Raw genomic sequence first — 17801 nt, forward strand, 5'->3', positions numbered from 1 at the left:
AAACCCTGGATGGATGATATATTTACTATGCAATTTGCTAATTCTAATGAGACAATTTTTTTCCAACATTAGGGGGAGAAATTAAGAAAATGTTGGAAAAATTAATTGAATGAATGCATAAGTATTGTTTCATGTTGAGCATCATACAGATTACTTTGAACTAGAAGTTCAAAAGATATCTCATTTGGAATAAAATGATATCAAATCAAATGTAGATGCATTTACAGAACATTTATAATTATAAGAAAGTGACCAAGTTATAGTGGTTACAAAGATACCATTTAAGAATGATATCTTAGTGCAACAAGTTGTCAATACTACACGCTTGAAGCGTGATAGGCAAATGTGAGTTCCAAAGAGAAAGATCCTTGAAGAAGAAATAGTCAATTAATGATCCAGTTAAGAATATGAATATTCCAAAAGAAATCATGAATATGAATATTCATAAGAATCTTAAAGTAAAAAAGAATGGTAAAGAGATCTCGATAAAATTATATGTCACGACAAGAAATGAAACCATACTTAAATAACTTGACAACATTTTTGCATACAATGTTGCTCACGATATTATTTATGAAAATAAGTAATATATACTTAGACATATTGAACAATGTCGCGACAACACAGAAAGGATTGGCTTATGTGAAAAGAAACAATCCAACCAAAATAAACTTATATTTGTCATATCGTGAGAACTAGTTAGACATTTAGAGAATGTCGAACATGATGAATACAAGTAAAGTGTTTGTAAGAAAAAAAAAATAGAAAGTGGGACAAGTTCCATAATAATTATTGCAAAGAACTGATATTGGTTATATGAGAGATACATATTCTCCTATGGTGGATACAATACCATGAGATATCTAACATATCTTAGTGTGTATGCAAAACGTAACATACACCTTATGGATGTAGTCATTATACATTTATATAAATTTATTAATAATTATATCCCTGAAGGATTAAAGGTTATGAAATCATATGATTTAATAACGAGATAGTTATAAAATATTACAGACGAATATCATCATCTTTTATTACATTTTTTTTATACGAGGGTATAAAAATAACCCATATTTGTCCAATTTGATGATTTGAGTAGAAACTTCTGAAGATATTTCAAAGACGAGAATTTCTCTAAAAAAAATTTGAGATTATACGTTTTGTCTTAACTTGCAAATAAAGCATAAAGCAAACAAAATTGGACTAGTTATATCATCACTAGAAGAAATCTGGTCTTTAATGTCGGGTGGAAAAAATGAAAAATAAGCTTTAATGTCGGTTTTCAAAAGGCGGATGTTTAATGTCGGTTTTAAACCGACATTAAACTTTATCTTTAATGTCGGTTTAAAACCGACATTAAACATCATGTTTTTTAGAACCGACATTAAAGGTCTTTTTTATTTTATTTTTTATTTTTTTAATTTTGTAAAAAGTTGAATTTTTCTCTCTCTTGCTTTACTCTTTTCTCCTTTCTTCTCTGCCAAACCCTAGACTTTACTATTTTCTCCTTTCTTCTCTACCAAACCCTACGAAAGAAGGTTTTCTCTCAACATTTCTTCCCTTTCTTCCTTTCTCAATCTCATCACTTTCTCCCCTCTCTTCTTGGTTCAACATTTCTTGGTTCAACACCTGGCTCTGAGCTTTCTGTTGAGGAGCGAAATCTTCTCTCTGTCGCTTACAAGAACGTGATTGGCTCACTTCGAGGTGCTTGGCGGATTGTTTCTTCCATCGAGCAAAAGGAGGAGAGTCGTAAGAATGAAGAGCATGTTGTTCTTGTTAAGGATTATAGATCAAAGGTTGAGTCTGAGCTTTCCGATGTCTGCGCGAGTATTTTGCAGCTTTTGGACTCGAATCTTATTCCATCTGCCTCTGCTAGTGAGTCTAAGGTCTTCTACTTGAAGATGAGTTTAAGGTTGGAGATGAGAGTGGGTGTTTTCTATTATAAAACTTTATGCTAGATTTGCAAGTATGTTATCAGTCATTACAATTGCAATCTCTCTTTGTATCTCGGTTTTCTTACTATATGCAATGTTTTCAGGACATCACAAAAGCAAGAAAGATACCGTAGCGTGCTTTGCCTATTATTTGTTTCAGAGAAGTCAGCCCCCCATTGTCGGATGCTTCAAACACTTCCATTATAGATTCAGGTTATTTGACTTAGCTATAACTTAAAGCAAGCTTCATTTTGTTGTTCTAGTCTGCTGTCTTAGCCTTGTGTTTGACTTTGAGCATTTTATCTCTAAGATGTATATTTAGTAACATGTTCTAAGGTTGTTTTTCTTTCCTTGAAATAAAAGAAAGTAACGTAAATTTAGTAACAAAAATTGAGTGTTGTCATGGGGTTTCTGCTCTATAATACCATCATAGTGCAGAGAAGGAAAAGAATGAGAAAGAATCAAATATAATATAGTGACCTTTATGTGTTGTTTGTAGGGGGGAAGAGTTATGGCTGTTCTGAAAATGCGGGTGCTGCAGGAACGTATTACGATGTTGTGCCTCGAAGTCTTATTGTTAGCAATGACAACTTATCTACTCAGACGAATACACTTCTTCTAACATTTCCCAAGCAGCCTCTTTGGACAAATGTGTACATTCAAAACCATGCTAAGGCTTTGGTTCCTTTGTTTTGGAGCCGTGTACAGGTTATATATCTCTGAGTATATGCTTCCACGGTTATGCAGATTATTATTTCTCTGATTTCTGTTCTCATATGGATCATGCAGCTTGAGTGTTTTTTGACCTGGACTTCTTGAGTTGCCTTTTTTTTTTGGTTATAATCAATGCCATCTTTCTATTAATGGGAAGTGTTGCATTTTGCCCTTTCTTAGAGAAGAAAGAGTAATTTCATCAGAAAAAGGATTTAAATAACCAGAATTCCAAGAAAAGGGCAGATACTTGCTTGTTTGGTGGTTCGTTGAAAAGTAATCAATCATCACATTCAAATAATAACAAATTTTGTTACTTCTTTGGGAGTGTTTTTTTAAAGAAGTGATTATATGATTTGTTTATAAGTGATTTATTAAAAGTGATTCTCATCAAATCATCTTCATATTTGGATTTATGATTTTAAACATGATTTTCATTCAATCAAAGTTGATGTTGAGTGATTAAAGATATTTTTGGGATTGATTTTGAACTTGACAGAAAGTGATTTTAAACCTTTCAAAATCACTCCAAGACATGCCCCATCCTAACCTATTAACCTAAGCTCAGCTTTAGGATTAAGTTTCAATTTTAGACGTCCCATTTCAGAGAATTCGATTTTGTTTTATTTTTTTTAAGTGGAAATGAATGTTTGGTGATGTGTAATTTCATCTTAGCATGCAAATTTTTTCTACCTTGCTATTTTGAGACTTGCTTGCAAGTATTACCAAATATATGAGGAAGGTATTGCAAGTACCAATTGTTGTTTCTTATTCTACAAAGTAGGTTCTAAGAAGACCATTTAAAAAGGTTATGTGTGATCGAGGTACTCTACAATTTTTAAAAATATAACATCAAACAATTGACTAAGACACTTCGCAGTCTTCCAAATTCGTACTCTCTTTGATTCAACATATTGTTTCTCCAATGGTAGAACAATTTCTTTCTATTATGTACTTCTATGGTGAAATGCTGCTGATTCTTCACGTAGGTTCAAGGACAAATTCATTTATCAGTTGGTGCAGTCCTGTCCTTTGGGCTTGCTCATTATGCATCATCAGAATTTGAGTTAATTGCAGAAGAGCTTCTTATGAGCAATTCTGTTATTAAGGCAAGTAGCAGCTCCTTTTGTTTCCCATCTATCGAGAGCTATATTTTAGCCAAAAATTATTCTTTGGACTTTCTCAAGAGTGTGTTTCATATGTAATTAACATTTTCAACACAGTACTGATTCATGAAGTTTTTGTTTCCCTTTTAACTCGTGGTGGCATGACTAGCCATGGCACTATATCTTGGACACATGACAAAAATCAAGCCAATCTTTCTTGTTTGTTATGGGGTATTTGGCAGAAGAGAAATAGTAGAATCTTTTGTGGGATTGAGAGGGAACCTTTCTCTTGGGCGCCTCGCCAACTTTACTGTTTCTTTCTTTCTGTTATTTTCTAAACTAACAGTTTTACTGTTTCTCTTCTGCCAATAAGACGTAAGTTTTCTAATGTATGATCGTAGATCAGTAATTTCGTTTTTGTTTCCCTAACTTTTCTATAAATTTGCAGGAGACCACGGCTCTACTGTGAACTTTCTGATTGTCCAGCGGAACTACTTCACCCCCTGAAGATTGTAACGTGAATTCCACATTGCCCTTCACTCTTCAGGTGTCTCATTAGCCAGACTGACCACTAAGTAGTTATCTTGTGTGGAGAATATTATTTTTGAGATTTATTCATTACACTGAACATGCTTTTCATTGTCTAATCTGATATTTGTTTGCTTGGCTTGTTTCTGCAGATTTGTCGAGTTGAAGATCTAACAGTTGAAGGCACCATAACTGGATCTGTTATTCACTTTCACTGGGTCAGGGATATATTTGTTTACCTATCTGGTGCAATTAGTGCTTCTGGTCTTGGTATGCATTTTTCTTCCAATTATTTTGTTCTTACCTGGCAGGTTCAAGTAGTTTTAATGAAAAATTGTTAATATACCGCAGCTTCATCTTAACTGAAGGTTGAACATATTACATTACACTATTGTAGATAAATTAAAGTTTTCTGTTGTGCTTCGGCTATGTATCGTTTTTCTTCTTCTTCTTTTTTTCCATTTAAATTGGTATCTTAGTTTTATCTTGCATCCTTTGTGGGTTTTCGTTATTGTATGTGATTGCCTCCATCTTTTCTTGATGAAAGTTTGGTTATTCATAAGAGGAAAATTTTCCATTATTGCAACTCACCATGTTTTGTACTTGGTTGTGCAGGCTGCACCGGTGAAGTGGGTAGAGGACGAATTTTTGCAAATGGTCTTGGTGCAGGTGGTGGACATGGTGGGAAAGGTGGTGATGGATACTATAATGGCACCTTCATTAATGGCGGTGTTGCGTATGGTGATCCCAATCTCCCTTGTGAACTTGGCAGTGGTAGTGGAAATGGTAGTCTTGCTGGCGAAACAGCAGGTGGTGGGATTATTGGTAAGTTGTGATTCTTCCTCTCTTTCTCTGATTTTGTTTATTATTTATTATTTTAGTTAATTTTTAATGATGTTTATGTTTACTTGGAATGAAATTCCATTGGTGACGTAAGGGACATTTTTTCTTTGCGCTACTTATGCTTACGTTGGACTACAATAAGCTTTACTTTTCAGCTTATTGTGTTGATGTTGCTTATTTCTTTATAGATTGATATTGGTTTTCATAATAATGTTATGTAAAAAAATGTTGATTATTCATTTGGTGGGCAATATTAAGAACTTTTCATCCTTTTCTGCAATTTCAGTACTTCAAACAGCTTTGTTATTCATATAAATTGTTTATTTGGATATTGTTTGTAGATAATTGAAGTGATATCAGGTTGAAAGCTAAGCGATTGTGTAGAAATGGTCAAGCGACCGTTGAAAATTGAAGACTGAGAAGGCGTTTAGGATTTTTAATTATTTAATTCTTGTATTAGAATCTTTTTTCATGTACTATTGTAGAATGTATATATAAACATAATATTAATATTTTATTTTGTGTATTCAAATGTAAAAGACAAATGTTATAGTTTCTAACATAATATGAATTTCATTGATTTGTTGGCGTGTGAAAAACATATTTATCTACATTGACCCAATGTCGGTCTATAGGACAATAATGTAACAATTAAATAAAAATGAATAAAAAAACTAGGCTTTAATGTCGATTTTAAACCGACATATCAGAGTTCAACCGACATTAAAGAGCTTCAATAACACTATCAAAGATGTCGGTTGAAAACTGACAAACCGACATTAAAGAGGGCTTTAATGTCGTTTTTAAACCGACATTAAAGCCCAACCGACATTAAAGGGCTTCAATAACACCATCAAAGATGTCGGTTGAAAACTGACATTAAAGGCCTTTAATGTCGTTTTTAAACCGACATTAAAGAGGCCTTTAATGTCGTTTTTAAACCGACATTAAAGCCCAACCGACATTAAAGACCTTTAATAACGCTCACAAAGATGTCGGTTGCTAAGTGACATTAAAGGCCTTTAATGTCGGTTTTAAACCGACATTAAAGGCCAAAATTCTTGTAGTGCATTGAACTTTTCTAGGGTGGTTCATTCACTTGACCATGTGAAAAAAAAATTATATCATTTGGTATCAGAAAGATAACGAAAAACTTGAAGTCTTGAAGAACCATAATTTTGAGAAATAAGTGCACTTGTATCTTTACTAGTTTATCCACTATCTGTTGTAATATTTTTAGTAATTTTGTTACATAAAAATAATATTTCTCCAAAAATATTGAAGTAGAATTAAACTATGTTATGTTTAATTTAAGAATTATTAGCTCACAATAATTTATTCTAATAGATCTAATTGTGTTCTAATTGATTATGAATATGCAAGTTATTTATCTAACCCATGCGAGCTAGATCTTACACGAGTTACTCAATACATATAGAAGATTTTTTTTTTTTTTATATTATGGTAGCTTATAAAGCAGATCAGAACAACTATTTTAAATCATGCAGCGATATTGATGATGTATAAAACTAGCCAATAGTGTTCTTATGTGAAGACAAAGCATCAAATGATGACATCAATATTCAACAAAATTCTTCAAAAGACAACCTAACAGACTTATTTACAATGGCAATTATCGACTCCGACATTTGAAAAGCTTAATAAGCACAACGTTGAAATGTGACAACTCGAAGAATTCAAGTGATGTACTCATGAGGGGAAGTAAAAATACTGCATTCTTTTCTTGACTATGGTTTTTCTTATTGGGTCTTCCTAGCAATGTTTTTAATGAGGTAATTATTAAAGTATATAAAATGATGTACTCTTTTTCCTTCACTAGGATGTTTTTCCATCGGATTTTTTTCTAGTAAGGTTTTAACGAGGTATTTATTTTATATAATATGGACATCTAAAGGGGGAGTGTTATGAATATTCTACATATTATTAGATATCCATAACCTCCTTAGGTTACAAATTCATCCAATAACCTTCCCCACCAATTTCCATAACTTTCTTGTCCCTTATTTATGTTTGGTTTTGTAACCATTATTCTCACAACCCTATAAATAGAGGTTGTAGAGATCATTTGTATAGACACCACAATTGAGTTCAATTGTCTTCTTTTCTTCATTTCTTCTCTATTCTTCTCTTTGGTTGCTTCATTGTTCTTTATTTCATAACATAAATATTATAAAAATTTGTAAAAAAAATAATTTTAATAAAAAATAGAAAACAGAAAGTTACCGAATGAAGGCTGAATTTTTTAAGCACAAGAAAACTTAAAAGACTAAGAAGATTTTTTTTAAGATGATTTTTTTATGTCTGAAATTACTTCCTAATATGATTTATTAAAATAAATATATTAAATTTGTTAATTAGATATAGATTAAAAAAAATTTATAACACTCCTACATAACTCTTCACTCGAACACATATTACCATAACACTACCTACCATAATTCTTCCCCTAAATACATACTATCATAACACTACTATTCCCTCAAACAACCCCTTAAACTTTAATTCAATCTTATTAAGTTATTTAAGGTGATTTTACACATGTTTTAGCAAGTTTTTGTTTTTATTTATTTATTATTTTTTTTTTATTTTTTGGCATTTTGAAAAACATCTCACTAAATTCCAAACTTGAAATGTCCAATTCCAAGTCAATTTTATACTTATTTTATGTGATGTAGGTTGCTAGCTAGGGTGCTTCTACTCATGTTTTAGGTAGTTTTTAGCTTTTTTTTCTTCTCGTAAACATCTTGAAACTTTAGAACCTCAAATGTCCAACACCAAACCAATTGTATATTTTAGTGATTTATGGTGTTTCTACGTATGTTTTAGGTAGTTTTTAGCTTCTACTTTTTTACCTTACAAATATCTTGCAACTTCCAAATCTCAAATGTTCAATCCTAAATTGATTATATAATTGTTATATCGGATTTAGGGTACATCTATACATGTTTTAGGAAATTTTTATCTATTGTTTTCTATCTTGCAAACATCTCACAACTTTCAAACTTGAAATACCCAACCTCAAATTCGTTTTATACTTATTTTATGTGATTTAGGGTGGTTGTACACGTGTTTTAGAAAGTTTTTTAGTTACTGCTTTTGTCTCTCAAACATTTTGCAAATATCTAGCAACTTTCAAATTTGATACATACCCATCCCAAATCCACTATATACTAGTTTTAGGTGACTTAGGATGATTCGCTACAAGAATTTTGGTCTCTGTCGACGCAAAGAAACGTGGGTAAATCTTAAGAAAAACGTGAGTAGAGCTTCTATTGACGTTATTTGTGTGTGGGCACGCTTCGTGGCTGAAACCCCGTTGTCTTTTCGTCTGACCATGTTGTTAACGTTACGTCAACAGAAATGCCCACACCAAATAAACTTGTGGGCAAAAAAGACATTTCTGTCCATAAAAAGTACGTTGGCAGAAAGTCCTTTTCACCCATGACCGTCATCACCTCGACAGAACCTACATTTCTACCAATGTTTAATTTGTTTCATGGCCAGAAACTATTTCTACAAACTCAAATATTCTTGTTGGCAAAACAAAACTTCTCCCCATGTCAAATTCTATACATGTTTTAGGAAGTGTTTTTAACCTACTACTTTTTTTTTTTTAATCTCGAATATATATAACCAATATCATACAACTTTTAAATTTGAAATGTCTAATCCAAAATGAATTTTATATTTGTTGGAAGTTTTTGTTTTAACTTTCTTTTCCTTTTGTTTTTTTGGTAGGAATTAAAGACTTCCAATATAGATAAGTTGTGAAGCTCTCATAATGGATAAATTCGGCAAATATAACCAAATTGCATATATAATAAGAAGTCAATTGTACAAGATTAATATAAAAAAATATTGTTGTACATTTTCGTCATTTTTTATTGGTGGAGATATATGTATGAAACAAACCTAATATAATACTTATCATATTGTCTGTTGTATGATGTATGAAATAATGCACCCAATATTTTTTAGAATTTGTTCGTTGCAACATATTTTTATCCAACACACCTGCCATATAGGGTGACAACATAAACAAATCACTTAGGATAATCTGCCAATATTTCCCTAACAACTTTCCAACTTTCAAACTTAGAAATTACATCAACTTCAAATCATTTTTATATGTATTTTAGGAGTTTTAAGAGTGGATTTAGACATGTTTTAGATACCTATTTAGGTATTGTTTTCTATTTAATCTTGCAACATTTTGAAATACCTTGCAACAACTTATCCACTTACAAAATTTAAAAATCCACCTCCAAATCATTTTTACATGTATTTTAGGTAATTTAAGATGAGTTTAGCTAGATGTGTTATTTAGATACAATTTTTTTTTTTTTACATCATCTTGTAATATCAATTAGTTTGGATGTTTGAAAACTACATGATATAGAAAACAAAATACCTAGAATTTGCGAGATGAAAAAAAAAACCTAAAAATCAAGCCTAATATAGGTCAAACTACATTAAATCACCTAAAAACAAGTGTAAGATTGATTTAGGATAATACACGTTGAGTCTAAAAGTTAGAAGATCGTTGTGGGATGCCTACAAGATGAAAAAAAGTATCTCGAAACAACTTCAAAACTTGAAACACTCAATTCTAACTCATTTTTATAGGCGACTTTGATGCTTTAGGGTGAGTGCAATTAATGGGAAAAAAGTTTTGTTTAAAATTTTAGTTATTTTCATTATTGTTGGAGATGCGTGTACCCACCTTAAATCACCTAAAATAAGAATAAAAATTAGTTTAAACTAAGTATTTCAATATTGGATGTGGAAAGATAGTTGAGAAATATCGGTAGATATAAAATAATACCTAAAATTAAATGGGCATTAGAATAAAATGTAACTAGTATATGTACATACTCACCTTAAAATACCAATCAATAGTAGCAACTATTCCCTAGAATGCAACCACACACTTTATACAATGAATCACCAAGGCATCTAAGTCACACCTAAATCATTATATGCAATATCCATCTATCCATTTATACAAATACCATTATATGCCTTCTTTAAACACTACAAGAACATCTCACCATTTTTCCCCTATAAAATTAAGAAAAGTAAAATTAGATTGATCTAAAATTAAAGTTGGGAGACCTCAAACAATCCATCATAATTTTTAATACTATGTCCAATTTCAGTCAGACAATCCCTAAACCTATAGGTAGTATGAGCTCCGACAAATATAACTAACTTAATATCGATATAATTAGTTGGCCTAGTAGTAACTATACCTATTAGCTCTCTTTAAAATCAGGTACACTTTTTACGTTCGTACTGAACACTAAGTATATATTGTATATCCAAAATTGTAGCTTACCATCTCCTTCAAAATAAACACCTCTCTTAAGACTTTTTTTTTTTTTTTTTTTTTTTTTTCCAGCAAGGGGCAATTTTGACCTTTCTTGACCACTTTGTCTCAAAAGTCACAAAATTTGAAAATTCCATCTCTGCCCCCAAAGTCTGTCTTAGTTTTTGGCAATTTCCCCTCTAAAAAACACTTCGAAAACATCCAAAAACTCACTCACTGCACCTTCTCCTACTCCTCCTCCTCCGCCCCCCCCCCCCCCCCCCCACCCACCGCCACCTCCAAATTCCTAATCGGAAATTTGCTAGGGTTTACTCTTTCGACCTAAAGAAAATGGAAGTTGAAGATGACTACCGAAGAAAACAGCAGCTCGTTCTCTTAGCAATCGTTGTTCTTGCTTCTCTCGCTCTCGTTTCTCTTCTCGTTGCTTTTAGCTACTACTGCTATATCAGCAATAAGGTCTCTAAACGCCTCAAGATCCGCAAAAGTACGCCTCATTTGGTATCATTTATATTTTCTTTTCTTTCCGCCTTATGTATTTACTGTTTTAGAAATCGCCTTGAATTTGGATTAAAGGATCATTTCAATTTCTTCAACTGTTAATAGATGGTGATTAATGCCTTTTCTTTTTGTTTTCTGGTTTCGTAAATTGTTGCTTCTTTTATTTGAACAAAAACTTGTCGGCACAACAGTAATGACTATTGACTAAGGAAGATATTGTGTCATGTGGTCCAGTCTGGTCCAGTCCATTGGAGGTTCTGCTTCTCCTTATTGTTGTGTAATTAATGCATCAATGTATATTTCTTTTGATGCTATTTATTAATTGCAAGGAATAAGGAGGATGGTTGTAATATTGTTAATAATGTAGTATAAGGAAATTTAAACTTTTGAAAGTATGTAAGGGGAAATTTACACAATTATATAATTTTTTCTTAATTTGTAATATACTTTTAGGCTGGATCAAGAAATGTTGATAAATAAATCTTTCAAATTACATGTCATCCAATCAAACTCTGATATACTTTAAAAGGCCATCGTTTAGTTGTGTTCTACCTCCGCCCCCACCCACCCAAAGGAAGCAAAAAAAAAAAAAGTTACTTTGATGTACTGCTGTGCTATATTAAGCCTTAGATATACTAGGGGTTTGGTTGTGTTTAATAATGCAAGCCATTGGAATCACTAGTACCATCATGCTAGGATTAAAATGTTGACGTGAATATTGATATCAGAATTTTAATTTTACAGAAATATTGATATTGACAAATATTTATGTTAGTAAAAAGGTTTGTTAAAATTATTTTGAATAAAAGTTAAGTTGTTTTTACTCCTAAACTAAGTTATTAATATTGTTATTACTATTTTTATTCATATTGAACTAAATAGATAGACCATTTCTTTTGTAGTGTTTCACGAGCATTTATTAAAGATATTAGAGATATGAATAGATCTTTAATATTTATGTTGAACCTTTCGATTTATAGATATATCAGCCTGTGATCGATGTTTTAATCCTTGGTACTAGGTCGCTCACTAATTGGATTTCAGTTAACCGTAGAAAGTAATAGGATATGAGCAGGGGAATCAATGTTAATTAGCTAGAGGATCTCCATAGTGGGTGGATAGTAGGAGAGATATAGCCCTATCGACAGGTGATTAGATAATTTAATTTATCTTGATATTGCAATACAGTTGTTATTTGTGTTTTTGTCTGGACTGCAGGAGAGTTTTTCCTTCTATGCTTCAAATGATTTGATTCCTGTTTTTATTTGGTTTTAGCTTTTAAACTTTAATTTGTCTGCATATATCAGAAAATTGATGATGTAGTTGATATGTGCTGGTAATTCTCAATTCTTGAAGGGGCTGATCTTGAAGATGGAGGTAGTTTTGAAAATGTTAAAGAATTTTCAACTGAGAAAGGTCTCCAATTATTCACCTTCAAGCAGCTACACTCTGCAACTGGTGGTTTTAGCAAGTCAAATGTGGTTGGGCATGGTAGCTTTGGCCATGTATATAGAGGAGTCCTGAATGATGGGAGAAAGGTTGCGATTAAGCTTATGGATCAAGCGGGAAAGCAGGGAGAGGATGAATTTAAAGTGGAGGTAATTTTCTATGGACTCATTTTGTATGCTTTGGCTCTCTTTGTTTAGAAGAAATGGGAACAAAAGACTGTTGAACTTCTTATGAATACTAATATAATGCTGAGTTCCTTTTAATTTAATGCTTTGGCTCTCTTTGTTTAGAAGTTGATTATTGATTACTTTATAACCTTGTCAATAGGTGGAATTGTTAAGGCGGCTTCATTCGCCATATTTGTTGGCATTGCTCGGGTACTGCTCGGATAACAACCATAAATTGCTCGTATACGAGTTCATGGCCAATGGCGGTCTGCAAGAACATCTATACCCTGTTGGCAGTACGTATTAGATTTATTTGACCAACTAGTTCTTACCAACATAAACTCAATTTAACTGAACATATCCATTAGTTGTCTTTCCCACACGCCTTCAACGGAGAGGGATGGAGGATTCTCTTTCAAGAGTTGAGGCACACTAATCTTGAAGTTACAAGCATTAGTCGATTATGATGTAGCTCAAGATTCTTCCAATTTTGATTTTAATTCATGAAATTTTAAGTTCAGGTTCAAATTCCATCAGCGTTAAGTTGGACTGGGAAACACGACTGAGAGTTGCACTCGAAGCTGCCAAAGGTTTGGAGTATTTACATGAACACGTATGCCCCCCAGTAATTCATAGGGATTTCAAGAGCAGCAATGTTCTGTTGGACAAAAATCTTCATGCTAAGGTTTCTGATTTTGGATTGGCAAAAATCGGCTCAGACAAAGCCGGGGGTCATGTCTCTACTCGAGTTTTGGGGACACAAGGCTATGTTGCCCCTGAGTAAGAAACTTTTTACAAAAATGTTTGATGCTCGTGTTGCATTTCAACTTTTTTTGAAGTATAAGGTCACTTTTTCTTGCAGGTATGCACTAACAGGGCATTTAACGACAAAATCAGATGTTTATAGTTATGGGGTTGTCCTCTTGGAGCTGCTCACAGGTAGAGTCCCAGTTGATATGAAGAGAACTCCTGGGGAAGCTTCTCTTGTTTCTTGGGTGAGCTCTTTAACCCTTTCAATTTTTGAAAATTTCTGTGATGAAATTATAGCTCATGACAAAGTAGAATTTGCTCAAAGTTCTCAAACTAACACTCAGAATTTTGGTTTCCAATTTGAATAAAAATTTCAATTCTCATTTCTCGTTATATTGGGATGATTGGTGAGACAGGCTTTGCCGAGGCTGACCGACAGGGAGAGAGTGATGCATATAATGGACCCTGCATTGGAAGGTCAGTATTCTATGAAAGATGTTGTTCAAGTGGCAGCAATTGCAGCAATGTGTGTTCAACCGGAAGCAGATTACAGGCCGCTGATGGCCGATGTTGTCCAGTCATTAGTTCCACTTGTGAGAAATTATAGGACAACTTCAAAGATTATTGGTAGCAGTTCTAGTTCCAGCGCTACCAAGTCGCCTGCACCGCACGACAATGCTAGTTCGGGAGACTGAATGAAAGAAACAACAGGTTGCCTCGACGTGTGATTTCTGTAAGCTAACATACATAGATTTTAGAGCGGTTTGAGTTGTAATAAATACATATTCATATGCCAATAGTTTATTGTCTTAGCTGAAGGCTTTTGGTCGGTGTATCGTGGAAAATGAGAAGGTCATAGGATGTGTAATCGATTCCCCTTGTAGTTTGTTTGTGATGTAAGTGACTAATGTTTTGTAAATGGGGAAGGCTGTATTTAGATTGTATTTGTAGGCTTCCTGACCCTTGTGACTTGAATAAATGTAAAAGCTTTTGTTGTTGTAATGATTCTAATTCTTATTATTATTATTCCTCTTCTCAAATCCTTTTTTTTCCTTTACCATATTTGTTGCAATTGCATCTCTTCTTTTTCATCCTTTTCTTTAGGACATGGAATAAATTAGTAATTTATTTCTATGTTTTTAAATATTGCAAAATAAACTAAAATATCTATAAAATACAGTAAAAATATCATTATTCTAGATATCATCAGTGTTGTATATCTTATACTGTGATGGATATAGATAATCTATTTTAACTCAGGATATGAATGAATGAAATGTTGGATCAAATATATTAGTAAATTTTAAGGTCTAATGCTTATATTAGTGATGTAGTGTTACTTTTTAAATAATTCTTATCGATATATATATTATTAAGGTTAAATTATGGAAATATCATTAAACTTTGCTTTTTGTTTCCAAAATACTCGTTTATTTTTAAAAGTTTTAATATTACCATTTCAGAACTACTTTGTAGAATTTTTTTTTTATAATTCTTGATTTTATTGAGAATCGACATCTAAATAGCTTTGCATGACCTAAAACGGAAGATCGAAACATTTACGAAACTTTAAGAATAATATTACAACTTTTTAAAGTGCATATATATTATAGGTATTATATATATATTTATATGTATATTAGATTTAGCCTATTACAAATCAAGGATTGTGTAACGACCCAACTCCTTATACTGAGCCGAAGTCATTATTAAATGTAAATAACATGATTTAAGTCATAAAGTTTAGTTAAAACGAATAAAACCTCATAATTTTATTTATAAAAATCAAATCACGGTAATGTGCGAAATATAAACAAATATTAAAATCCTACTTGGACCCTATCTACTTTTAAAGAAATGAAATAGTAAATAAAGAAGAAAATAAAACTCAAGTACTAAATGTTTAAAACAAGGTGTAAGCGGAAGCAGAAATCCCTATGGCTCGCCACTGTTACTTCTGGTCGCTCGCCAGCTTTCCCTTGCCCCTACCTCAGCCTCTACCTGAAAAACATGACATGAAGAGAGTGAGTATAAAATACTCAGTAAGGGACCCACTACTAGTCCCACTAGGTGCTTGTTAATTTCCTATTAGAGTCCTGAAAAATGGTACCCAATCTCTGGCACGTTCCCGAACACGTGCAACATGTGCTCCCGTAGGAACGAAAATCTGGTCTTCGGTGTCCCGAGGGAGCACCTAGGACATACTGGTCTGTAGTGAACCCGGAGGAAGCACTAAGACAATCGGGCTGCGAGGATCCCGTCGAATCACTCGAATCATATCTATATCCATGCTAGACTGGCGTCCCGTCGGACTACGCAGTCCTAAATAGGTGGTGATCCCGAAGGACACCCATGCAGGTACGACTCTAATAGGCTAAGCTAACAGGTACCCTAACCATATCATACATATACATAACATCATCATGTAATCATATCAGTCTAATCATCATCTCACATCTCATCACAATATCCAACATACAGTCATAATAAGCCACGTCATCACATTACCATGCCATCATATAAAACCACATCATCAGTCACATCATGCTCTCATTAATTTACATGTGTTATATAGTCTAGTCCTTAACATGCATAACTGGAGGTGTATGCGGTCTCATGGTTCTAGTCGTAGAGCTAGTAGTAGAAATCTCTTACCTGGAGATTTGCTCGACGAGTCCTAACAGCAAGAAAAGTGTGCTTTCCAAGCAACGAGGTCATAAATAGTTAGGAACAACAATTAATAACCTAACCTTCATGGAAAAGAAGTCCAAGAGTCGTTCGAAGCAACTTACCCAAGATCAAGGTTGCGATAATTCCCTTTTAAGTCGAGAAATCCCACGTTCCAACTCCACTTGGTTCAACCGGCCCTTTCAGAAAAAATAATTTAATTTAACCCAAAATTAAATTATTTAAAACCAAGATTACTCTTTGTTGGGTATGCCAAAAACCCAACCAACTTACCACAAACTTACCAAGGACACGTGGGGGAAAGGACCAAAAAACTAGGTGGCTCCAAAAAGGCTTCGCAACTCGACTGGAAAAGCAAGGAGCGGCTCGGCTTGGGCGCAGGTGCAGCTCGCCTCGTGCGCAGGCGCGGCTCGGCTCGGGCACAGGTGCTGCACGCGTGCGACTCGACTTGCGACAGAAGGGAGGCGCGACTCGACTTGCAGGTGTACGCGGCACAGCTTGTGCGCGGGTGCGGCTTGACGCTCGGGCGCGGCTTGACGTTCGGGTCGAGTGGCGACACGGAGCGGCTGCACGGCTCGGCTAGCGCTGGACGCGGGTAGGAGACGCGGCTCGACTTTGCAACTTCAATCGACGGTGCTCGGTTTCAGCGGTCGGCGCTCGGCTCCGACGAACGGTCGCGAATGGGCGACGGTTGGTTTCGTGGCAGAGGGGGACGCAGAGCAGATCAGGCGGAGTGGATCGAGGCAGAGCAGTGCGGATCGGCTCGAGGCGAAACGACGCGGATGACGGGAGGGATCGGTTGGCGATGCGGGTCGGCTTTCGAATTCAGGCGGCTAGCGGCGCGGGTCTGACGGCTTGGAGACGCGAAGGGTGGCGGCTCGGATGGTGTCGGTTGGCTCGGCTGTTCTGTGATGACGTCGACGGCGGCGGCTGGCGGAGAAGGGAGAGGTGGCGGCGGATTTTAGGGCTAGAGTTTTTTTCTCCTTGGTGAAGGTGATGGTGATGGTGCATTAATTGCACCTCCCAATGCCCCATTTAAATAAAATAAAACCCTTTATTTTATTTTATTTGCTTTAATTTAATGCTTTACCTCCTTGCCCCAAAAATCTCAATTCCAACCAATGACATACATCCCTTCTTTTCCTTTTTCTTTTACCAAATAATATCTCACCATTAATTTAACCAAATCAATTTTCTCTCTCCTCCACCCAACTATCTTTAATCTTTACCAAATTTATTTTCCAAATAAAACTATTATTAACCAATTCAAAATAATTATAACTCTAAACCTTAATTAATCACAAGGTCAAAATAACCAAGTTCCTCAAATAAATTCGAAATTTCCATATCCACACTTAAGATAATAATAAAAAGGAAATCAAATTTGTTGGGGCGTTACAATCTTCCCCTCTTGAAAAACTTTCGTCCTCGAAAGTTCTAATCCTCGAACAGCTCGAGGTGCTGGGCTCTCATGTCCTCTTCTCTCTCCCATGTGGCCTATTCAACTCCATGGTTTCACTAAAGAACTTTGACCAGTGAAATTTCTCGACTAAGGAGCTTCTTGACTTCCCTTGCCAAGATCTCGACAGGCTGCTCCTCGTAGCTCAAGTTCTCACTGATTTGCAGTGGCTCGTAGTCCACTACATGCGTCGGGTCTGCGACATACTTCCTCAGCATGGAGACATGGAATACGTCATGCACTGTAGAAAGAGATGGGGCAACGCCAAGCGATAAGCTACAGGGCCAATTCGCTCTAGTATCTCAAACGGCCCTA

The 17801-nt window shown here is 34.5% G+C and overlaps 1 protein-coding gene and 1 long non-coding RNA gene across 3 annotated transcripts; both read left to right on the forward strand.

Annotated features, from left to right (window-relative positions):
• Window positions 1-4115: 4115 nt before the first annotated feature.
• Window positions 4116-5367, forward strand: LOC127144523 (uncharacterized). Its single transcript, XR_007816311.1, has 4 exons — window positions 4116-4129; window positions 4203-4301; window positions 4435-4552; window positions 4898-5367. It is a non-coding gene; the product is annotated as an uncharacterized LOC127144523 (long non-coding RNA).
• Window positions 5368-10744: 5377 nt separating this feature from the next.
• Window positions 10745-14341, forward strand: LOC103501458 (probable serine/threonine-protein kinase PBL7). 2 transcript variants are annotated; one of them, XM_008465036.3, is made up of 6 exons: window positions 10745-10959; window positions 12330-12571; window positions 12750-12885; window positions 13111-13369; window positions 13452-13584; window positions 13756-14341. In XM_008465036.3, the coding sequence occupies exons 1-6, from the start codon at window positions 10806-10808 to the stop codon at window positions 14032-14034; spliced, it is 1203 nt and encodes a 400-aa protein (XP_008463258.1). In that variant the 5' UTR covers window positions 10745-10805; the 3' UTR covers window positions 14035-14341. The 2 variants fall into 2 exon arrangements, with proteins under 2 accessions (XP_008463258.1, XP_050935916.1); XM_051079959.1 differs by having other exon boundaries at window positions 10958-10973.
• The last annotated feature ends 3460 nt before the right edge of the window (window positions 14342-17801 follow it).

This window comes from Cucumis melo, chromosome 12 (assembly GCF_025177605.1).
Source record: "Cucumis melo cultivar AY chromosome 12, USDA_Cmelo_AY_1.0, whole genome shotgun sequence".
Lineage (NCBI taxonomy): Eukaryota > Viridiplantae > Streptophyta > Magnoliopsida > Cucurbitales > Cucurbitaceae > Cucumis > Cucumis melo.

Bases quoted from the DNA above. Each gene is read 5' to 3' on its own strand.
- LOC103501458 (XM_008465036.3), top strand. From the start codon at position 10,806: ATGGAAGTTGAAGATGACTACCGAAGAAAACAGCAGCTCGTTCTCTTA. The intron at 12,886-13,110 runs GTACGTATTAGA...TTTTAAGTTCAG, and splicing joins ACATCTATACCCTGTTGGCA to GTTCAAATTCCATCAGCGTT. The intron at 13,370-13,451 runs GTAAGAAACTTT...TTTTTCTTGCAG, and splicing joins CAAGGCTATGTTGCCCCTGA to GTATGCACTAACAGGGCATT.